The sequence below is a fragment of the Drosophila subobscura genome, chromosome U (genome assembly GCF_008121235.1).
Source record: "Drosophila subobscura isolate 14011-0131.10 chromosome U, UCBerk_Dsub_1.0, whole genome shotgun sequence".
In the NCBI taxonomy this organism is placed as follows: domain Eukaryota; kingdom Metazoa; phylum Arthropoda; class Insecta; order Diptera; family Drosophilidae; genus Drosophila; species Drosophila subobscura.
Genome location: NC_048534.1, coordinates 10,006,031 through 10,029,997, shown reverse-complemented (window position 1 = coordinate 10,029,997; position 23,967 = coordinate 10,006,031). Strand labels below are relative to the sequence as shown.

General features: G+C 44.1%; 2 protein-coding genes across 6 annotated transcripts; one reads left to right on the top strand and one right to left on the bottom strand.

Annotated features, from left to right (window-relative positions):
- Window positions 1-2,763: 2,763 nt before the first annotated feature.
- LOC117900666 (mannosyl-oligosaccharide alpha-1,2-mannosidase IA-like) lies at window positions 2,764-4,412 on the bottom strand. Its single transcript, XM_034811112.1, has 2 exons — window positions 4,343-4,412; window positions 2,764-4,292 (listed from the first exon to the last, which is right to left on the bottom strand). Exons 1-2 carry the CDS (start codon window positions 4,401-4,403, stop codon window positions 2,818-2,820), a joined length of 1,536 nt encoding a protein of 511 aa, XP_034667003.1. The 5' UTR covers window positions 4,404-4,412; the 3' UTR covers window positions 2,764-2,817.
- A 6,723-nt stretch (window positions 4,413-11,135) lies between these two features.
- LOC117900665 lies at window positions 11,136-18,573 on the top strand. 5 transcript variants are annotated; one of them, XR_004649288.1, is made up of 7 exons: window positions 11,137-11,989; window positions 13,877-14,255; window positions 14,337-14,452; window positions 14,515-15,036; window positions 15,844-16,003; window positions 17,734-17,823; window positions 18,369-18,573. XR_004649288.1 is itself a non-coding variant. In XM_034811110.1 (6 exons), the coding sequence occupies exons 1-6, from the start codon at window positions 11,639-11,641 to the stop codon at window positions 16,993-16,995; spliced, it is 1,587 nt and encodes a 528-aa protein (XP_034667001.1). In that variant the 5' UTR covers window positions 11,136-11,638; the 3' UTR covers window positions 16,996-17,101. The 5 variants fall into 5 exon arrangements, 4 of the variants coding, with proteins under 4 accessions (XP_034667001.1, XP_034667002.1, XP_034666999.1 ...); XM_034811110.1 differs by lacking the exons at window positions 17,734-17,823; window positions 18,369-18,573 and adding an exon at window positions 16,937-17,101 and having other exon boundaries at window positions 11,136-11,989; XM_034811111.1 differs by lacking the exons at window positions 17,734-17,823; window positions 18,369-18,573 and adding an exon at window positions 16,550-16,767 and having other exon boundaries at window positions 11,136-11,989.
- The last annotated feature ends 5,394 nt before the right edge of the window (window positions 18,574-23,967 follow it).

The window sequence follows — 23,967 nt, the reverse complement described above, 5'->3', positions numbered from 1 at the left end:
ACTGCAAAAGGAATTCAACTAATTTCCGAGCAATTACAACAATCAATCCAATTAACTCAGCACAAAGGGAGTCCGTCGTGCAGGTGGTCGGAGCAGAGCAGAGAAAACAATAGAAAACCACGAAAGCAATCCAATCCTCTCAGTCGCTCGCTCGATGATGATGAATGATGCATTTCCCTTTGATTTTTCCTCTCCTTTCATTTTGTTTTATTTTTTGTAATGGCTGCAGACCGAAAAGGGAAAAGAATACAAAAACTCTACGATAAGCCAGGAGAACTGCTTGAATTTTATTGGCGAAATTGATAAAGTGGCTGTAGCAAAATCGAAAGGAATTGTAAATGCAAGTCGGTCGATTGATGGACCAAAACAAGGGGAGCACTGCAGAAGGAAGGACTCGGTCTGGGCAATCAACGTGAACAAGTACAAGGATTTTGGGATTTATTTTCGACATTTTACGTTCCCCCACCCGTTTCGACTTGTCTTTTGCATGCATAAAAATATGAGAAAAACTCCGCTTGACTGTGGCAGACGGAAGAGAGCGCCCAACGGCTGCCTCTTCCTGCGATTTATATTGAAAATCAATTTTAATTTCAGCAGAGAAAGTTTTGTGTTGCACTTAAATCAGATAATTTACTTCAAATATGGAACCGATTTAAATATAAAAACTCAGCTTGGAGACAAGCATTTTGTGAGTAGAACAAAAATGTAAACAGCTTTCCAAAACAGCTACAAATAAATCGGGATAAAAGCAGCTTTTGAACCTGCAAAATCCCTAACAGAATTCTCCTTTGAGACTTGAATTTGACCGCAGAACCAAACCCGGAACTCAAGATAGGAAGAAATCAAAAATCAGGGAGAAAACGAAACAGTGCCTGTCAAGCTTAGGGACTCGAGAATGGGATATAGGACTATCTGCGAGGGGACCACAATGGAGGCAGCAATAATCGCATATCAAACATCTAAACAGATTTACTCGCAAAAAGAACTGCACACAAGTGCAGTGCATGGAGAGAGGTAAAGCGGAGGATGAGCCCATCACTTTGCTCGTAAGCCAGTCGTTTAGAGAGGGTCGAGGGGCTGCTGCTGCCACATGTTACGTAACATGCTCAATTTAAAGTGCCTCTGATTTACCAGTGGAAATCACAGTAAGCCGCTGTGTGTGTGTGTGTGTGTGTGTAGGACACGTCTCTCTTTGTTTGGACTACAAATAGATGAGGCCATACAAGTGCAGCCTGCATAAATGTGTGTGTGTTTGTGTGTGTTTGTAGCTTTATAGAGAGAGGAAAAATATTGTAGCATAATTTTCGGCGCTAACAATACTCGTACGTGCAGCGGGAAAGCAGTAGCTGAGGCAGGAGTAGGGACACTGGACGAGGACGAGGACATGGACGTGGACGGGAGTGGGACAGACAGGGGGCACATGGCATATATCAGCACATGCATTCATAAATCATATTCCTGCAGGCAGGCAGGAGCAAAAGTGCAGGCAGCCAGGAAGCGGCCAGGATCCTCCATCATCCATGTGTTCCTGCGAGAGTATGCTCCGCTATATGTTTCTCTCTCTCTCTTTTGTGTGTGTGTGTGTGTGTGTGTGCTTAGCAGCCGTGTTGGCTATTTTAAGGATATTTATACTGACAGCGGATTTTTGATGGAGAAACTTTTGTAAATTGCTTTCCAGCCACACAAACTCAAACTCACACAGCAAGGAAACTGCTGGCCAAGGCGCAGCAGCTTTAATTTCTGGCAACTCTCACAATGGCCAACGGCCGGAGGATATATATACATATGTATGTATGTGCTGGGTCTTCCATGGGTATCCTTTGCACAGTCTACTGTTTGCTTTGGCTCGCCACATTTATTAAATCGACTGCTTCATGCTTTTAATGATGCAGCCACAGCCGTACAAAGGAACGCATTATAGAGCAGGCTTTTCAGCAAAAAAAATAATAAATAAAAATACACAGATAAAATAAACAGAGGAGCAAAAATTGCTTTTCTTTGGGATTTTATCTCGTCCCGACTGCATTCATTGTCGTATTTTCCGCTTGGCATTTTCTACATTTTCTCTCAGATCATTGCAGCATTTTCATTTGTTGGCGAGTTTAATTTATATCCATCATTTCGTTTGGCTTTAATCGATTGAACAATCATATTTTATGCCCATTAATGCGTGCCTATAAATTACATTTCAATTATAGAAATTAAAACCCATTGTTGGGCCTCACTCGAAACATTTGGCCTTAAAGTGTTTGCCACATATTTCACACTCGATTCGCTTCAATTCGGCGTAACCAAAACAATTAGCCAGGTGCCATTGATTTAAAGGCCATTTCCACATCGAGTACATTTTTTTGTTGCTTCTTTTCTTGGCAAACAAACAGTGCAGAATCCGGCTACAGAATCCACACAAATGCTTCATTAAATTTGCAATATATTTTTGAGTGGGCCTCTCTTTGTTGGGCGCTCTCCCCTCCGCTCCGTTCCAATGTGTTATTTGTGTATTTGTTTTTCCACTTTTGTATACCCAATTAAAATGGAAAATATTTTGATACATTGTGATTATCAAAATGGCCACAATTGTGGGTCCGAAAACAAAGGCAGACACACCCAAACACACACAGAAAAACCCACAAAACGATAAATGCTGATGCAAATAAATCAAAATAAATAAATCGCTCTCTAAATGCTGCTCAAAAATGATCCAATCGGAAAAAGTTCTGTGGTCGGTCTGCGTGCAAATTGGTAATTTTTTGTCAAATTCAATTCAATAAACAATAATTCTTTATTTTCATTAAGCTCAGCAGCTCGGATCATATCTCAGGGGAACTCTAAATGATATTCGGGCACATTTTTCTTGGAACGAAACATTTTGTTCACATACTGAATGGGCAGCGGGTGTCCTCCGGTGTTGAAGACCCACTTGTCCAGCGGCAGCAGCGTGTCATTGGAGAACAGAAGGTACAAATACTTGAGGGTCTCGGCCATAAAGTAGCTCGGTTGCACCCCATCTTTGGGTCCATTTTTTAGGTAAACATTTTCCAGGCCCGAGTAGCCGAATTCGGTGCGGCAATGTCGCTCCAGGGCCTCGACCACTTCCCAGCCCCAGTCCCTGTACTTTTGGTCGTGCGTGAGACGCCAGAGTATAAAGTAGGTCTCCACTACCTCGGGGCGCAGGCGGAAGGCCTTCTGGACGCTGGCCTGGCCGGTGGCGGTGGCATCTTCCTCTGGCGTAGAGTCAAACTGAAAGGACTCGGGTCCTAGGCCTGTGGGCGTGCGCCTATAGCTCTCATGGCAGGTGTGGGCCAATTCTTTGCCCACCTGCAGGTGCCTGGCAGCCAGCACAGAATCGTTGAAGTACGCCGATGCTCCCAGCGCGAAGAGTCCACCGGCAAAGCAGGTGCGATGCTCCATCCGTCGGATCACATGGAAGTTGGCCAGCTCACCCAGATACGTCAAGCCGGCGGAGCTCAGTCCCAATTGATAGACGAGAATGCGACCAACAGCCGTCTGGTACAGATCGCGGGACTGCTTGTTTGTCTTGCCTGAACGCAGCCAGTTCTTCAGCAGATACTCGTAGAAAATGTCACCCATGGTGCCCAGGGTCATTTTGTATGGTCCCCAGGCGGCAGTTCTCGGATTTAGGTAAACGGGATACAAACTGCGCGGCTTCAGCATGTTCTCCAGCTTATCCCGAAGCTGGTGCACGTAGTTCCGATACTTCAGATGGCCAGTGATCTCTGTTATGTAGCTGAACTCGAGATGCAGTGAACCAATCTCTGAGAGGATCGCCTCGTAAGCCCCTGGACGCGGCCCAGCCACTCCTCTTTTGGGATTGACCATGGCTTGGGGTATTCCAGAGCCCATTGAAGTAAAGGCTGGCAGCAGCTTCTTCACCACATCTTCAGCCTTCGATTGGAACAGCGAAGAGCCAGTGAAGGCGTACATCGAGAGGAGACCGCCAACGAAGTGAACGTTCAACTCGGACACGGACAGATACTCGTCCACATGGTCCAGGCTGAAGTTCTGCCGCACCCACTGATAGCCTCGATTGTACTCCTCCTGCAGTCCCATTATATACAGTGTGTCCAGGTTGTCCACTATGCTGAGTCCAATCTTGTGCTGGCCCATGATGCTGCCGTTGTGGGGTGCTCCCAGCACCGAGTTCAACTCGTTGTGCTCCCACGCATGCTGCGCGTATCCATTCCATGCGAACTTCATCATCTCTTTCACCTTCTGCCGCTGTGACTGTGCCCTCGCATCAGCATGGCCGGCAAAGCCAAACTGATTAGAGGCTGCAACAACAGAAGAATAAAGTTTGATGGATTTATACGTGTGAACTAACCTGAAGCTGGACACCGAAGCTGAAGGAAGCCGAAGAGCAGGAGTGCCAATTGAAGAAACATTCCGCAATAAATGGCTATGCCAAACTGAGTTTCACTTCGTAGAGCAGTCTCAAACGAGAGGAAAAAGAAAGGCAAGAGGTATGACGAATGAATTTAGTTAATTAGCGAAAGGCAATGGTGGGGCTTGGGTTACCAATTTAATTACATTACGTATAGCTCTTGTCCCACTGTGCGCTGCATGAGGTTGTTCTACTTAAAACACAACAAAACCAAAAAGGCGAAAGAAAAAATCTGATAGCCAGGAAGCCGTGCAACGTTTCGCGTTTGTTGTGCAGCTGCTGGGTGAAAATGTTGCACAGCATGCATAAATAATAAACGGGACATACATACTTCCTCGTGCACTCACAAACACACTGGCATTATGCACATTTTGCCGTTTTGCGAACGCGCCCAACTGAGGCGTGATGCAAACTGCCAGAGATAGACAGAGAGGGAGAGACAGGAGGGTACGGGGCATACAGAAGCCAGGCAGCTTCTAAATTTATTTTATTAAGTCAAGCACACAGACAGCCCTGGTATGATGCTGGTATTCTGTCCCATCTTGCCCGAGACTCAGCCAGCCAGCTGCCCGACTAGTGGTATAAATAAAATAATTTACGGTAACTGCTGACGCTCATCAGGCCGGGCCAGGCCAGGCCAGGAAAGGACGGGACTATGACGAGGATGATGTTGGCGGTGTGTTGACAAAACCCGGCACAGGATCATCATCATCAGCATCATCGGAGCGGAGCAGTGCGGAGCGTACGGCCGAAATGCCGCTTAGACGCGGCCAGAAAAAGTGTAGCATATTTTTTTGCGCGGGGCTTTTGTTTGCAGCTGCTGCTGCTGCATTTCCACGTCGTGTGTGGGTTTTTTGCATACGAAATTAATACACATTTACATGCGTGCGAGTGTGGGTGTGTGTATGTGGTTGTTTCTGGCTAAATATAGTTATAATTATGCGCGCACATTTTTAATTAAGTTTTGCACTGAGCCAGGCCGCAGCTTCGGGCCGCCGCGGAGATGTTTCTCTTTTTGGCTTTGGCTTAGCTAAATATTATGCATACGCCCTGTTAAATTGCATTAATATAAGCCCTGCTCTGCATTCTTTTCGCGCTCTTTTCCGCCTTTCGCCTGTCCTTCTGTTTGTCAAAATTACATATGTTAAACATTTGCTGTCCCTGGCTTTAATTTAATGCAAATGCAAATTTGCCTCTTTTGTTTTTTTGTGAAGAGTTCCGGCAAATGCTTCAAAACTGGGTTGCGCGTGGGCATGTACGGCGACACTGTTGCGAAAGAAAATATTTCCACTTCAGCTGACTACGGCTACATGGATGCCGAATGCTAAATGAGCGCGGAGAAGGACAACATGAATGCCCATTGTATGTGGTAAACGTTGCTACTGCAGTTTTAGTGGGAGAAAATGCAGCCATTATAATCGGTGCACCGCGGTGTGTAAAATGTGATTGGAGGGAAGATGGCTTCAACATTGTTGTGGTATGTTTGTTTTATGCTCCAGCCATGATTAGGTTATTTACCCGTAAATCCGTAAAAGTAACAGCAGACTTTACTCTGATATATGATCATGGTTTCAGCTATATTTATCCTGTTCTTAGCGTTATACTAGAATTTTAATTTTTACTATAAAATACCTGATCTGATGGGATTTTTCGAATCTTTTGCTTCATTGCTGACAACGGATGACTAACTAAAGAACTTGGGTTAATTGAGAGTTTTCAATTTATTACGAAATTCCATTATGCGCATTCATGCATCTAAAGCTTTTTTCTTGTGGTGCGCTTTGGCTTATGAATGTTGATAAATATTTCCAATTTAATAAAAGTTTAGTTGGCCACTCTGCGTGCATTTTTTTGCTGCTCTTCTGTTCTTGTTGTGTCGAGGAGCACAAAACACTTTTCTGTTTTTTAACGCGAAAGTTTTGTTATGGAAATGCGGCAAGTTTTTGCTACTTTTCCATATTTCTGCTCGTTTCGTTTCCTTTTTTTTTTTTGCACCATCGTGCGAAAGTTTTAAATATGATTTTATTTGTGCTGCGAGTTGCGGGGTTTTTATTTGGTCAGCTTGCAGCTGATTTGGTCTGCGGCAAGGCAAAGTTGTTGCAACGGGTTTTTTTTAAATAAAGTAAACTACATTTTTCCTTCCTTCTTGTCTCTTGCGAGACACCAAAGAAAAAGTTCCAACGCAGCGACTTAAAGTGGAGAGTGGAGGAGAGTCTGCAGAACAGAACCGTTTAAGAACCCCTAAATCATGGCATGTCCTTGTCTGGCTTGCTTCATCCTCATATTCTATTCTTTTTTTGGGAAGATTTTCTACTTAAATGCATTTGGTGCTGGCTCGTGGCTCGTCTAAAGAGGTCCAGCTGTGTGGCCTAAGAACCTTCCAGTCCCACGACCAGTCTCATTCCCTTCTGTGTCTGGCTGGCGCAGAACTTTCACCGTTGCCTCCGATATTCCTGATGCTTTAGTTAAATTATTTTAATGATTTACACTGAAGTGGCTGTTGCAACATTTTCAAAATATCTCTCATAGATTTTCCCCCTGTTGAAATGTTTGCATCGTTTTTATTTTCGGTTCAATTTCCTGTACAAGCTCTCCCATTCAAGGTGTTATCTTGTTGTCATCTACTAGTAGCACCTCTGTCAAATTAGAGCCACTTGGCGGTCAGATACATGGCCAGGACATCTACGAGACGCACTCGCATTTAAAGGTTTCAATTTTCGAGTGCGGGTATTGGCCCACTTCGGGACTCTTGATGTCTCTTCCAAGACAATTCAGAGCCTTGTGTTGCCCACATTCGTCTTGGCCAGTTGTGCTCACAGTGTGAAGTGGCACACACACACTGGAGCAAGCCCCAAAGTGATTTTATGTTTTATGAAAGGTGACATGTGCCAACAACAGTTAGGGCAGGGAGCAAGAGCCCGGACTCTAGCCACATGCCTGGTCGACCGACCTGGACTGGCTCGTTGTAGTGTCAGTTCCATTGTTACCCAGAGCCAGGCATGTGGCTGAGGCTCTGAGGACCCCCCCACCTGCGTGTACCTGTGGTTGCTGTTGCAACATGTTGTAAATTATTATGAACTCGAGTGGTTTTCGAGTGCGGCAACAGTTTGCTGTGGACAGATGGAAATGCCATAGTTCACCAAATGAAGCAATCATTTTCATTTAAATGCGACTCCAGATGGGAATCATCGCTCGAATAGGCATTATATATTTCCAATTATATTTCAGTTGCAATATTCTTGATGTAATAAGACGGCAAATAACTAGCAAAATCTGTTGTCATTTCCTTTTGCTCCTGTGGACGAGCAAATGTTGGTTTGCAGAATAGATTGTTCGCCTTGAGGGGCTGTGCTATGATTATTGCTACCTGTGGCTACCTTTCTATGTATTCCGCTTTAATTAAACATTCAATGAAGGGACATTTCTGACTTTGGCAGAGGTAATCAGCCAGGCAGCAAGTCTTTCCACTTAAATTACAAACTTATCCTATTGCAAAGAGCTGTTAGTCGATCCATTGCATGGGATTTTGTTCGTAATATTAGCCACGTTTTTCTGCACTTCCTTTTCCTATGAAAACTTTACTTGGAGCTGAAATTGCAGCTGCATTACGCCCGCTCGGAACTCCCGCTCCGATTCGGTTCAAATCTCGGCACACTAATTTATGCTGCTGCTGCTTCGCTTTGGGAACGGCAACTCACTTAATTTCCAGTGCGATTTTTCTTAGGACTCCCAGCAGTGGGCGGGCGGCAGATAGAGGTGCGGAGAAAGGCGGCGACAAAGTGACAAACAACTAAGCGAAAATCGCGTGCGTGACGCGTGGCAGGGGCATAAAGTTTGTGACACGTTTCCCCAGTTGCATTTTGTTTTTATTTCACAGCCAGGCCAGGCCAGCAGCCGGAGAAGTTCTGGTGCCAAAGAAGCGCTAAGGAGCAAAAAGGTCTGCTCCGCACACAGCTCTGCACAGCTCTGCCCCAAAATGCCGATGGTGGGCATGATGGCGACACTTTACAGCCGCGTTGCATGCCTTGGGGCGTTATGCAAGTCACGTTAATTTCACCAGCCAACTGTGAAGGAAAAGCAACAGCAAAAACAACAGCAACAACAGCAACGCGAACGGGGTGTTGGCCAAACTTTTGCCATTTTCAAAGGGACTTGAAAGGTGGACGAGGCAAATCAAAATGTTCAGCATGCCAGGAGAAATATGTTTGTTTTGTCTTTGCTTTTCATACAACTTATGGGGCCGGGGCTAGCCATGGGCCATCCCCCTTCTTAGGGCACTCATTAAGCGTGTTTATATAATATAAATTAGCTTAATTTGAAAACATTTTTGATGCCAAAAGTTTGCCCGTCTTCTCAGAGAGGCAAGTGGCAGTGGGGGCGAGAAACTTCTGTCTCAGCTAATTTATATGCCCGTTGGACATTCTTCGCGCTGGCCAAAAAGTTGCCGCCAACTTCTTGGTCTTCGTCTCCTGTCTCCTGTCTTCTGTCTCCTGTTGCGGGTTAATAAGACGACGACCAACAAATTGCCAACATTACTCTTTCCCCGAGTGGTGTGGGGGATCTAAGAGAGTGAGTTTAGGGGCCGGTTGGCGGTTGCTTGCAAATAGACTTTTGAGTGTTGTACTTGGTTGCGGTCCCGGCAGCTGTCTTGTTGACTCTACGCTGGGATGGGCCGGCTCAGTCTTTGCAAGTGTCAAAAGCGCAGGCAATTAATTTGGCCTAATTAGACTCTTGGCTGCCTGCCTGACGGACTGGCTCTCCGCCCACCCATTCAGCCTCTCCGTCCATCGGCTGAGGTTGCAATTTTTGTGGCTTGCCTTAGACTTAGCCAAATTGAAGCAAAGTTTGTCGTGGCACAAAGGATTTTCGGGCTGTTGAGCGATTTATGGCTTAATGGAAATGACTTATTGTACATAAAAGTTGTGGGGAATCAAAATAGGGGGTGAATGAGCTATGATCACACCGAATTAACGCAGTCTGGGTAAAGGGAAAGACTATAATTAAATTCGAACAGCTCCTGGCGTTATTCTTGGATGTACTTGGGTTTCCAAATCCTAGTAGAAAGTAGTCAGTGGTCAATGCACATATGAATAATTTTAATTCTCGGTCTTTGCCTAATGTTTTGTTGAAGTATTGACCATGATCGATGAAGGGCTTAACAACAAGAGAGTGTTTTCCTTCAGCGATGACCATCAGCATCACCAACTTGCAGCATTATTTCCATTCCTGGACTCCCCACAACCTGCCCACAACTTGAGCGTAACAGTTTCAAATGCCTCCTCGGTGCCTGGCCATAATTTGCTTAACAACTTTTCCCAATAGTTGGCACACTGCTCTCCTTCTCTTGCTGCTTGCCCCTCTCTCCAATGTGCCTATCTCTCTGGGGCCTGTGTTGGCCTGGGGCCAATTTCTTTGGCATCGACACTGGCCGCTTATATAATAATTTCGCAGCATAATTTATGGGCAGAAAAGTTTTCTGTGGCTGCCCAGTCGAACAATTGCCACTATAATGTTGTGGGCCCCTGCATTTTACATTTTATTCAAGCCAAAAAATGTCGGTTGCTCCGTCCAGGCGTAAACTATGCGGTCCAGCCGTAGCCATCCGCCTCTGCCATCCGCCGTGGCCATAAATTTCCTCCTTTGCGCTTATCGAAAGGGGAACATGGAAAACAGCACCCGAGCGGACCGACCACCCACACCCCAGTGAATGGCATAACAAACGTCAAATTGATTTTAAATTGCATTCTTCGTTTTGGTATTTCCCCCGATACAAATGTAGCACATATTTTTATAGCTTTGCAAATGTTTGCTAGCTAAAGGGCGAAGTAGCAATTATTTTTACTGAAGGCATTTCACAGTTAAAGTAACCAGAGAAAGGTTTTGTATATTATTCTCAAATTAACTAATCTCATAATTATTTTCCATATGATTACAGCCAGTGTATTTAAATAAAAATGCCATAAATAATGCACAAGCCCTGTAAATTTATTCTGCAATTTAACTGGATGATTTACTAACTCTCGCATTAGCTGTAAATGTTGCGCAAATAATATCTGACTGATACCTCGGTTCAGGCTGCCATTGGCGAGCTGATAAGAAGTTCTTATTGGTTTTGAAATTGGAGACGGCGTAGCTGTCGGAGTTTATTGTGGACGCGACAGCGGATGGAGGTGTTTGTAAACACGATGCACGCTGCTCTCTTTTGCGAAATATGTATTCTGAGTTGCGGAAGATCTTCAAACAAGCAAACGAATGAATGCAAAGATAAAAAACGTGATCGTTAAACAGGGGAAAAACGAACAGCAAGCAGCAACCAATTGTGAGTCACAGAAATAGAGTGGGAGATGCAAGTGGGAGAGGAGGAAGATACAAATACTCGAAAGACAAAAACTTGTCATGTGAGCAAAACAAAAAGAAAAGAAAACAAACAGCAAACTTTAACAAGGGGGAAATTGTGTGTTTTGTTTGCCGAAGTATTACATACCCTGCATATTTAGGTTGATATCTGATGTATAACAATAAAATGACAATAAATGTAGCTCAGCTATTAATTAGTGAGCGGATTGGCAAATACTAAACCATTATATATACATTATATTAGCAAATATTTGCTTCCATTCTTTGCAAATATGAGGCCAAAGCCACACAACCTTCTCGTTTCAAGGGTATACCAACAGATACTCTAATGAATGAATCTGTGAAGAGTGGGAGAGCGAGCGCGCTAGATAAAGATTTAGAGAGAAAGCTTGGGGCCCGCAACAGGTGAGCGAGCAGTTTTGCTCTTGTGCCAGAGCTTACAGTACGCGAAGCGGGAACGCTTGAGAACGGAACACGTCAGAGCCCCACCACCACCACAAGCCAGAGCGCGCCTTTAAGCCAAGCTGAGCCGAGTCAAGCTTTTGGCTCTGAATAATTTGAGTGCGAGTGTTTTTTTGTTGCTGGGTGTGCCGCCGCAGTGCGACGTGAACGGGCGAGCGGCCAACACGTAAGCGGCGCGTTGTGCAGTGGGAACGAAAGTGTGAGAGAAACAGACGACAATAAGCAGCAGCAGTAGCAGCAACAGCAGCAACTCAGGTGTGAATTGATATTGAGGTTATGTAAGCGTCAGGCCATAAAAACGCGAAAACAAAACGCTGCTGCATTGCCCAGGCCAGGCCACACACACGTTTGTCAATAATTCAAGGCACGCGTTTTGTCCCCGCACCCCCTCCCCACCTGGAGATATTCGCATTCCAAATGGACGACTCCAAGGCGCAGTCGCAGCTGCAGCCGCAGCAGCAGCAAACCCATCCTTTGGAAGATGTGTCCCTAAATGAAAATGATGACGACAAACAGACGCCCAAAAATTGGGTTAAATTCGATGATGAGGGAGAAGGCGGTGAAAAAAATAATAACAGTAACGGCAGCGATGCCACACAACAACAAGAACAGCAGCAGCAGCAGCAGCCGCCACAGCCGCAGCAGCGGCAAAACAAGTTAGCTCTGCCGCCGCCGCCGTCGGTTGTGAGCAGCAACAACAACAGGCGGGCGCGCTCGCGCAGTCCGAATGAGCAATCGACAACACCAACAACAACAACACCTGTCCAGGTAGGTAGCTCTCTCCGCAGTCTCTCTCCCACTTAACTCTGGCTCTCTTGCTCTCTTGCTCTCTGTGTCTCTCCCTGTTTCATTCGCGTGCGGGTGACCCAAACGCAACGGAACGCATTCCAATGCACATTTGGCCCTACTGCCCCTCCTCCTTCACGCACAAACAGTACCAAACAGGGTTGGAACAGTGAACCCTCTGTATCGCAGAACTTTCTTGTTGTTATGAGTGTTGTGCATTTTCACTCAAAATAAATTTATTAGACAAATTTAACTAGAAATAGTTTAAATAATTGGAAATAATGATGAGCGTAAAGGTTCCCTGCACCCCAGTGTCTACTGTGCTTCTACTGTCCCCGCTTAATGGAGTTGTTATGAAAAGTGGTTTCTTTGTATTTTCAAACTCTCTTTTGAGTTTATTTCGGGAACGTTTCTCGCATGACAAATGAGCTTCTGCCGAGTGTAGTAGGCCCAGGCTGAGGGGAGCTGAGCTTCATCCGGTGATAAACTCTGGCTCCATGTAGTCATGATTGTATTGGGTTTCGGTAGTTAGATGGACACGTCACAGTAGCTGCGTACATGCTTACTTCTGAAGAATTGTTCTGTAAATTTAGCCAGACTTACGACTGAGTTGCAGCGATAAATCAATGCCACGTTTCATTCAGCTCCGATTACTCTTCAATAACAAATAAACTCTCTGGAAAGTTCTGAACTTTTTATCTACGAAAATGTCGCATATACCATACACAGCGAAATAACGAAAGATAAACTCAATTCGTATTCCATTTCCACGAGCGATTGTTAAAACATTTCACCTTCACCGTTGCCATTTCGTTTGTTTACTTTGCTGTTTCTCTGAAGTAAATATTTAATATTTATATTTGTATAATTTATTTTTTCGCAATTTGCGATTGGAGTCCCTTAACAGCCGGTGGCCTTAAGGTGGGCTTTCGTGTTACTGTGAAAATTGGCATATCAAGTACATACATATATAATTATTTTATTATATTACGTATGCCAGATTAAAAGTGTAGCTAACTAAACTACCAGATTTAATTTGAATTTTGTTGATTGTCTGTTATTGGCCTTGAAGTTCTCCACTGAATCAATAACTCCCCACCAGTTAGAGCAATATTTTAGAGTAGAATCTGGCATGAAATTGATTCTATATGCTCAGGGCACGACTCATTGCAATTAGTCCGGACTATTATCTAAACTTATATCAATGTTTGTGGATCCACTAGATGCTGCAGACTCTTGGGTTGTTCGCAGGGCCTTTGCTTGTTTACCTTAGCTTATCAGTTCTTCGTAGTTTGGTTTTTGTGTCCGCATAAATATAAATGTTAAAAAATATGTACCCTAAAACATCTTTGTTATCGGAAGAGATAAAAACTACAGATTTTAGGAATTCCGAATCTACAATAGAGATAAATATCAAACGATTCCGAGAGAACAGAATCTTTGCTGTTGCAAAACTCTTAAAGAGAGCTTTATATTGCGAGTTTTGTTAAATAAAAGCAAAAACTTAACGATTCAGCTGTGCAGCTGTACAGCTGCTGTTCCCCTTTTGCAGCCAGCGGATTGGATTGCCTTCGCAAATCTATTTAGGGGCCGTGGAGCTCTGAAATGCGTACGTGCAAATTGACAAATTATTTTCATTGCAATTGATGTTTGCAGCTCGCCTTTGTGCCCAGATTTATAGATACCTTTTATGGCCGATTCTCTTTTGGCCCTGCAGTGCTTAGAAAGTAAAATCAAAAATCAATAAAATTGATTTTCTTTTTGCTCATTTGCATAATTCTCTTTGTGGGCTGGCCGGCCACATGCTGACCCAACGATGTTCAAAGGCCAAGACCACTATTAACCCATTGTTGTTGCCCATTTTCCCAGCGCCCAGCCGTTTCCTCGACAACAGCTGCAGCTGCACCTCCAGTCCCAGTCCCGGCATCAGCCACAGCCTCGTTGCCGGATGTGGCGCCCGCTGTTTTGACAACTGAGAGTACGCACGTTAATCTGAATGCATCCGGCAGTGGCATTGTCAGTGGCAACGTTGCCAGCGGGGCGAGCGGCTCCAGTCCGGCCCGACACCCCCAGCAGCTAATAAACCAAAAAGCAACTGTAGCCTCAACATCCTCCATCCCGGCACCAGCCTCTTCCTCCAGCCACCACAACGGCAACGGGGCCCGTGGCAGCACCAGCATACCCATGGATCAGGGCTCCGGCATGCGCACAATTGAACTGTCAACGGGTCGTATCCGTGAGGGATTTGGTAAGTACCTGGCGCAGATAGTTAGTGCCATAGTTTGTGTGCCAACATCTATTTCTTTCTCTCCACAATGTTATCCCACAGCGAATGGCGATGTGATTGTCACACTGTTGCCGGCCAACACCAAATGGCCATGGATTACGCCCGCAATATTTCGCCCGGAGCTGGTGCCAGAGGAGTTGATGGCCCAGGGTCTGACGGTGAGCAAAGTCAATTGCAGAACGATCCATCATCTAATATCTCTCTCGATCATCGCCGACAGCTCACCGTGGAGGACTATGTAAATGCGATGGAGACGCTGGTGAATGATTACCGCTTCACCGTGTACAACATTTGCTACAAGCGCATCCTCGTCTGCTGGATCCTGTTCGCCTTCACCGTGCTGCTGGCACTGCTGTTCTCGGGCCTGCAGGGCGTGGCCCTGTTCGCACTGGGCGTGGGCTGGCTGTTCTTGAATGCGGCGGCCATATTCCTGTGCATGTGGGTGAAACTGCGCCTGTCGCGCGGCCTGGAGAAGTGTCTGGCCCGGGTGAACAAGCAGCTGATGCGGCACAAGATACTCCTGGTGCTGGATGACCGAGGCCGCATCTCGTGCCACAAGGTCAACCTCTGCTTCATGTACTTCGATGCCACGCAGTGCGTGAGCTTCCTCAACGAGTTCCTGGAGCACACGGAGCAGAACGGCGGCGAGGCCATCAAGGCGGGCTGGGAGGCCAAGCTGGACATTGATCTGAACGATATTGTCATCCAGGGCAGTCAGCCAGTGAGGATGCCGCGCAAACAGGTGAGTGATTCAGATGATAGCAGTCTTTGTAAATGCCAGGTAGTTGTTGCTTCTTTCATCATCATCGTTCCCCGAATCTCTCTCAATCCCACCTCTGTCTATCTTTCTCGCGCTGTCACTCATGCACCTCACCGTATTATTAACTGCTCTCTCTAGGCCTTTGCCCAGGAGCTCTTCCTTAGCTATCTGCAGCGATGGGGCAAGGACTTTCTGCGTCGTCGTCTCGACTGGACGGTCCAGGAGGCGGGAGTCCACGAAACGCCCAGGCACCTGCAGTCGTCCATCTGCCCCTGTCAGTACGAGGAGGAATTGTTGCGTAATAAAATCAAAATCAGCCTGCAGCACCGCCACTGCTGTGGCATCAACTGCATGGGTTGCTGGCTCTGAATGCCGCCAGCGGAATCTCTCATTTGTACACACAAGAATTGTAATTTTCCGTGTTTTGATTAGCGTGAACGAATTAAATTGCAGAATTGCAAAACAAATGAAACATGAAGTTTGTCATTGTCATTGTCATTGTATTTTTAAGCAATTAATTTGATATGATTTGATTTCGTTTCAGTTTCAGTTTCGTTTTATGTTGTTTTGTTTAATTAAAAATGCAGCCCGAAAGTATGCAGCACATTTCTGTTATTGCATTTCACTAATCCGCACATCCATGACCACTTCCACCCACCATTCATGACGATTGCCACTCCACTCCACAGTTGCTAACCCACTCGAACTTCACCCCAGTCTTGACATCTCAATATCTGTTTACTCTTCTTGTTTTTCTGATTACCCGATCTCTCCCTGATATCTCTGTAGGAGCGCGGTCTGCAGCTGTTCTTGCGCTACGCCTCCCGCTGGGGCATGGAGGCGCTGAGGGGCCTGGTGGACGTCACACCCCTGGAGCCGGGCCGCCACTGTGGGCAGTTTCAGTGCCCCTGCCAGTACATCAAAGAGCACTTGCAGTGCAAACCGCGAGGCAAGTTCAAGTGTTGCAATTTCGTCCATTGGGTGTTGGCTTCTGAGCGCTACGATAGCTAAAATATTTGTTGTATTTGTGAATGTTGTTTTGCTGTCTGTCCATTGCTGTACATTTGTTTGCCATTGTGCTGTAACTAAAGGAATTTATCGTGGCAAGGCCATGCTAGAGGCTTTGTCTAAACTTTTGAATTTACTTTTTTGTTATTAATCGGGCATGTAATTATTTTTGGAATACATATAAATATACATATTTCTTAAGGATAAGATCAGAAAATACCAAGAAGCTACCAAAACATACATGCATCGGCCAGTCAATGAGGCTAAAATTCATTCAATTAAACATTTATGCAAGTGATAAATTCTCTCTCGTTTCAGATGTTAGCCCCTAGGGCTTCGGTAATGTTTTGTAGTTTTTGGTATATTTTTTGATGCAATCTTAATACTCCCCACCTTAACTCCCACCCAAAATTAACTCGAATGTTTTCTAAATTTGTTGTTCAACCATGTTTTTCTTTGATGCCCGCCAAATTTGACACGCAAACAGTCGCCATAAACAGCATTGGTCAAGTAGTTTGGACACGATTCCCCTTGTTTGGTGGCTAGGTGTTGAGCGGGTGTTGGCACAGATACCACAAATACCTTGACCTTGACCCAGAACACCCACACACACACCCACAGTCTAAGCCGTTTCGATATTATTATTTCAACAAAATTATTTTTAATGTGTTTACTGAATGCAATCGAATGAATTTCTTATTAACATAAGCACTGTGAATATATTCCATTTATACTTACTTAAAATATATTTTGTTGGTGTCATGAATAAATGTCAAATATATGTACTGATGATCAGTCTTTTATTGATTAACACAACCGTACGTATGCGTATTACTGATTCTACATGTCTCCTTTCATTGAACGCCTCTTACAGGTTATCCATGTGGGTGCATTGTCTATGGTTCGGATCCAAGTTTTCAGTATCGTTACTAGATCTGTTGTGCCTCATTTTATTTTAATACTTAACCCCTCCAATTGGGACTTGTTTGTGTTCGAATTTTTCAATTTACATACCTATATTATTATTTCATGTATACTCAATAAATAAAAACACATTCTTCAGCATTTTAAATTTGAATTTAACAGTACATTGAAGAGACTTCGCTCGAGAGAGTCGACGTTTCCAGCAAAATAAAATCCAAAATTAAATTGGGCGAACAAGAAGAAACTGTTGCCGTGTTTGGACAACATAAAACTATGCATAGGTACAGTGCGTTTCGAAAATATAAGACAGAGAACATTCAAATTCAAGACACAATAGATGCTTTCATTTTTCGGTGAACTGAATACTTGTCTGCCATGAAACGCACTGTATTTATGTGTATGTGCCTCATGAGTTTCAGAGCAACCCCGTCCGAATTCTCAATTTTTTTGGGGCTTGCTGTTGTGGGCCATGTGCCAGTTTAACTATTATTGCATTATTTTTTATTGCATAATTCAACTTAATGTTTTGCCGCATTTTAGCCACATTCACGTTCCACACAAATTGTGGCAGTGGCGAAAAGTTTTGGTGTGGCCTGTGCGACGCGTCGCCCATTTTGTGTTGCATGTGTAATGAGTCATTAACACGGTGCAGCATTTTCGGGCAATTCCACACCATTCATTCCATTTTAATGCATGTAAACCCCCTTAAATGCCTTAAATTTAATATCATTTCTGCATTCAAATTAGCTGGCAGTCGTTTGTATCTATGCTGATGGCCGATGCATATATTATATGCACATTTGTCTGATGGAGAGCTGCAGTTATCTTGTTTTGTGGGTAGGTAAAGAAACGTTTTCTGGCACTTTGATTTGATTTCCCATTCCGTTGAGCATGCCCGCTGCTGCTGCTGCTCTTCCAAACTGGAGACCGAGTAAAACACACAACAGAATTAAAAACAAAACACGATTTCACGCTCCAATAAAACAAATTCAAACTCTTGGGCCAGGCAGGCGGGCAGCCAGCGTGTGGCAAGAATGCGCCATTAAATTTTCACCAAACTTCGTCGAACTCGTCGAGCAACTCGTTAGTCCAACTGCACTCCAATCGACAACGAGTCAAACGAGGTGCAACCAAACCATTGCCAAAGGCACTGCCCCTGCCCCACCAGAGGCGCGTAAACTAATCGCAAACAAACAAACACACACACAATCACCCATGCCAAAGCGTACACCACCTTTTAACCCCCACCACCACATACAATCATTACACTCATTCCCAAGCCAAACCAAATTCGAGGCTCATCAAAGTTTTTCCTTCTCTACTGCTGCTGATGCATTTTTCGGAAATTCAATTCATTTGTGTAATTTTCATTTGAATTACAGCCATCAAAAGTGCCAGGGTTAGGAAGAGTGCGAGGGGGGAGGCTGGCATGCCTGTGGGCGTGGCAAGCGCTGATGGCCCGCACTTTGTGCATTTCATTGCATCGGAAAAATGCGAGCACTGGTTGCCCTAACCAGAGGAAATTGAGCAATTGTATTGCAAATAGGGAAATTCCTTCCCTTCCTTTAGCTGATGCGCAACAACAAAATGTAACGGAAACATGTTATATTAGTATACTGTTAGATTTATAAAATTTACTTGAGAATATAAATAAATATAATCTATTAGCCATATTTTTAAGCACCATTATACAAGTATTTTTAGATATTTTTATATAAAGTATAAAGTAAAGTGTGAACCAACAAAATGTATGTCCATTTCAACTTAATTAAACATCTGTAAGCATTTATGTATGTTTTAATCAAGTTAGAACAGATGGATAAAACGTTTTAGGGAGTACAAAAATTTAATAATAATTGCAAGCTGTTATTAATATCATGACTGTCCACATATTTCGGACAGGAACGCCAGCAATTGTTAATGAGTTCTTCGTAGAAGAAATGTATCATTTGAAGTCCCTATTTATAGCGCGAAAGTGTATCCACATAAGCAGCGATCTGTTTTCTGTGCATTCCCAAAATCGTTGTTATTTGTTTTTTATATTTTTTTGTTGCTCCTGTCGACGCTGCCGTCGTCGTTTTTGCATTTATTTTGCGGCTAAAACTTTAATTGAGTTTTAAACCATTTTTCTGGTTGGCCTGCAGTCCCGCCTTCAACCCATCCCCATCCGGATTGTTTATGTGGTATTTTTTTCCAGAGCACCGCCTGGCCGGGAATGGAGTTTGGTGCTTGGAGGTAGCCAATGGCCTGGACTGGCCCGTACTGGTACTGGTCCTGGCACTAGTCCCAAGCCTTTGAGTGATGAGTTTTCCAGCAAATGTTTTTCTTGTTATTTTGTGTGTTTCGTTGCTTTTCCTTTCAGCCTCTGTGTTGGAATCTGTGGAGCTTTCGATGCTCTCTCTGCCTACACTTCAATTTTTTTCTTTCGCTATTTTGTGTTTTGTTTTTGTTTTTGTTTTTAGTTTATTATTTTTAGTTTCAGTTTTATGCTCGCTTTGCATTTTAAGTGCACCATTTTTTGTTATTTCCACGGCTCTCGGGGAATGCAGTCCTCCACAGTGTTGGGAGAGTAAATAATCGCCATGTATAAAAATATACCTACTGTAGGACAATGGATTACTTTATACCTATTATTCTTCCTATTATGTCCTATAAATTGGCTGCCTAGTAAATAATTTACAAGTATACCATAAAGAGGTGCACCAGATAAAAGCTGGAGGCAGAAAATTCGTATTTAAAGTGGAAGAAGAATGCAATAATAATATAATTTATACATATGTACATACATGTGTGGCCGCAGGGCAGAAATGTTGTTGTGGTAGCTTTTATTTAATATTAAATTAATTGTTTTAGTTTTCGTTTTTGTGCAGCTCGCGAAACTCGGGCACCGACTGATGCTGGCTCTAACACGTTTGACACTCAAACAAACTGCTCTCTTGCCTCGCTCTTCTGCTCAATTTTACAATTAGGCAAATTCCCTATTAATCATTATTTTATTGCCAGCGAAACGATCTTGAATGTCCATTTGTTATCAGATACTTAGGCAAACCAGTATGCAAACCATTAGCGAGTGCCGCATTGCCACCGCATTGCAACACCTTTATGCCACAGACACATAGGTACACACACACACACGTATGCACTTACACCTCTAATAAATATGGCATTAAATCCTTTTTAACAACAGGCAGCAGGGAGAGAGACAGCAAATACGGGACCACAGACCATCTATCATCATAAAAATAAACCGGACAGAGACCAACAGGAACAGGAACGTGCTGTCTGCCCCTCTCGAGCTGCTATAAAACATTAAACATGGAATCGTAGCAGAAACGCGGCTGGGAGCAGGACCAGAACTGGGACTCAAACAGAGTCCTGGTACACGGGTGTTGCCAGGGAGGGAGGGGTGTTCGGCTGTTAGCTCCCTTGGCCACAATCAACATCATTAACGCGTGCTCTAAAAGCCATTTATTTAGTGGCCAATGCAGACAGGACAGACAGCCATGTTAAAAATTCTCAAAGGCTCGAAGCGACAGCACCGAGTGTGGGAAACTATAAATTTAACGCTTTTAGCATAATTGCTGGCGCATGTGCGTGTCGGCCCAAAAGACGAATGGACGACGCTTAAGCGTTATGATAAGTGGCCGCCAAAGGATATAAGCGTCAACACTGGCGAACGCTAAGTTATGCCCTCCATCCGGCCATTACACTCGACCGAGTCCTCAGTTCTCGTGTTGGTTTTCCACTCATATTACTGTGGTCTACGATGACGATGGCAATTACCACCAGCCTCCTCCTCCTTCCCGACCGTTGTCAAAATATTTTGCCTCTTAATAAGCTTGCGAGGGACTGCGCTGAGCTGCTGTTGTTTAACCCTTTTAGGATAACAAACACTTGAGAGGGAACATTGAATATTTATCGTTTGTCTAATCGAGGCAAATCAGGTCAGGAAGGCAAGGAGAACGAGCTCAATGGGGCGGATAGGCGTGATTTATGTGTTTCAGATCTGTCGTAATTGCCTCAAATATGCGTGCACGCCCAATACAAATTGACATCACTCAAGGAAGATGAATGTGAAAAGAGATTTATCAAGAGAGAACACATATTTCTTGGTCTGGGAATGGGGGGAGAAAAAATAAAATCAAATTAGTGAATTGGCACAGCAGAGGAGCTACCCAAACTTCGATACAATCGAAAGGGGACTCTGCTGTGACAGATTTAGCTTTCAATTACACTTGATAAAATATATATAAAAAAGTAGAGCAAAGTTCCAATTCCGTTCTTCTGTCTCTTCTCTCATGTGTTCTCCTGCGCTTGACACTTTTTAATTGTTTTTGATAAGAGCGAGTGCAAAGTTAAATTACATTTGGCAGTGACTACTTTCGTTTGTCAACCGAGTAGGATTGCCGCCGATTCCCGAGTTCATTGAGATATGCGATTACCTCGTAAAGCTGAAAGTATGCAGCCACGAATGTGGCAAGGTGGAAGTTTCATTGCCTCTACTTTTACTCACCTTGAGGCTAGGCGCGAGGCCTGGTCTCCGTGCTCGCACTCTGCTGCGGCCAACAAGTGAACATCCAGAAAGACAAACACAATCCCAACCAGAGACACGCGCATAGAAAAATGTCGTCTGCATTTGTTGGCCCTCTTGGCGCACTTCTTCCCGCTCTCTCCTTGTGTTGACGTAGATTTAATTACAATGTTGGCGCCTGCATTCACGTTTATGCCACTTGCCACTCGGCATCCTCACGAGCCTCCGTTGTTATTGTTGCATGTGCAAACAGCTCCCGTTCCCCCCCACCGTCCAGGCCCGACTGACATGGAGATGATGCTTGGGTCTGCTGGGGGCTGGCTGCTGCCTCTTGGCGTGGAATAGTAGCTGATGCTTTTGTTTAACAACAAATACTCAGAGCAGCCCCTAGCACATATGGCCCTCTGCTGTGCTGCAGGGTCTGGGTCTGGCCTCGTCGGTTGCTACTTTTATGCACTTTTACAAATTGAATTTTCCACTTGCATACGTCCCCAGAATCGTTCCACACACACACAGACATACAGAGGCCGTGCAAGGCAAGGCGGGAGTAACGCTGCAGGATTCCCCCGTTTGTTTCCGTCACCTATTTTATGTGTGCCTTTTTTTTTTAGACGAACTTTAACTTGAGGCATATATTCCTGATGGTTTTTTATACCCGGTACTCGAAGAGTAAATAGGGTATATTGTATTTGTGCGGATAACGGTTGTATGTAACGCACAGAAGGAAACGTTTCCGACCCCATAAAGTATATATATTCTTGATCAGCATAGCCGAGTCGATTGAGCCATGTTCATCGCGTGGGCGCCACTGTGCAAAGAGGTGACTGTCAAAATTTGACAAAAATAACAGGAGAGATTTGTTTTGTTGTTTTCTCCTTTATTTGTAGTCCGACCAGGATGTGCCACGCCCCCTCGTGATCGGCACAATGTCCTGGATCCTTTGCGACCAGTTCGGGTGCAAGGACATTAAGGATAATGCCATTTTCACGTTGTTTTTTCTTTTTAGTCTCTACAAGGCTATAGCTCAGCTGTTTCCTGTCGAAAAAGGACATGTCACGCCTCCTCGGGATCGGGAAAATGTCCCGGATCACTTCGGGTGCTAGGACATTAAGGATAATGCCATTTGAATATTGTTTTTCCATATAATACCCTTCAACGCTATAACTCGGCTGTTTCCTGTCGGATCAGGACATGGCATGCCTCCTGGCGAAGGTACGAGTCTCCTGTATCGCTTGAGTCCACCAAGGACCACAAGGACTGCAGGATATGGCTGTCCTACGCTATTTTGTAACTGGGAACTTTTCAGCCTGAAAGTATGCTATACTTTTGAGAACAAAAGCAGCCCCCAAAAGATACTTCAGTTTATTAGCCTCTGCCCTTGACACGTCTCTGCCGCTGCCTCTGCCGCTGACTCTGCCCTGACTCTGCAGTGTGTGTTTCTAGGGGAGGGTGGCGAGCTAAAGGAGCGTGTTGGCGTGAGTAGTGTTGTTCATGTAGATGACAGATGAAGAAAAAATGTAAAATTTGACAAATAACCGCTAAGTTGCAGATGTAGTACTGAGTGCCGGGTATAAAAGTTGTGACGCGTAAGAAGCGTCTCGTTTTATTTTATAATTGGTACTCGATGATACACATATTTAAGCGTTTTCGACTCCATAGATTAAGTACATCACCGATTAGTTGATCCTCAAAATATGTAACAATAAATGAATGTAGAACAAGCCGAGTTGTCTTACATTTAATATGCTGCTCGTTCCACTACTAATTGCGTGGAAATTTCGCTCATTTCCACTCGACAGCTTTTCAATGGCAGCCGCAACAATTTCCACACACACACACACAGCTGAGGCAGTAAAAACTGCAACCATTTCTATAAGCGTGCCGCAACAAAAGGAGAGGGAAATCTGTTTGGCCTGGATTTTTTTCTCCCATAAAATTCTGTGCATGTGTTACGCATTTCACTCTCGTTTTCCCTCATTGTGCTGCCTGCTTGTGTTCTCCTTTTTCTTCCTCCTTTTTTTTTTCGTAGTTGTTTGGGTGAATTGTTGGCTGAACAACTAAAGGAGGGGGCATTGTGTGTTCGGTCGAGCGTATAAACGCAAAATGCTGCTGGCATATGTCCATTTAAAGAATCATTTTTTTGAATGTTTAAAATGAATAAAATAAGTCCAAACTCTCACATCAGAGGTTGCCCCTGGTACTCTGCCCTTAATATTCATCTGGTTTGATTTCGGTTTGTTTTTTGTTGTTGTTTAGTTTATTTTTGCTGTAAACTTTTGCGTACATTTACATACAAATATGTCACATAGATATGCACTCACTTATCCACATAGATAGATCTATAGATAAACATATATGCTATATTAAGTATGATATAACTAACTAAAGATTTTCCCGTCTTTAGTTTCTGCTGAGCTTCTTACGTACAATTATATTTTCTTTGGATTTTC

Excerpts from the sequence above, each read along its gene's own strand:
- LOC117900666 (XM_034811112.1), bottom strand. The coding sequence starts at position 4,403 with ATGTTTCTTCAATTGGCACTCCTGCTCTTCGGCTTCCTTCAGCTTCGG. Across the intron at positions 4,293-4,342 it reads GCTTCGGTGTCCAGCTTCAG|CCTCTAATCAGTTTGGCTTT; the intron begins GTTAGTTCACAC and ends CTGTTGTTGCAG.
- LOC117900665 (XM_034811107.1), top strand. The coding sequence starts at position 11,639 with ATGGACGACTCCAAGGCGCAGTCGCAGCTGCAGCCGCAGCAGCAGCAA. Across the intron at positions 14,453-14,514 it reads TGATGGCCCAGGGTCTGACG|CTCACCGTGGAGGACTATGT; the intron begins GTGAGCAAAGTC and ends CATCGCCGACAG. Across the intron at positions 15,037-15,192 it reads TGAGGATGCCGCGCAAACAG|GCCTTTGCCCAGGAGCTCTT; the intron begins GTGAGTGATTCA and ends TGCTCTCTCTAG.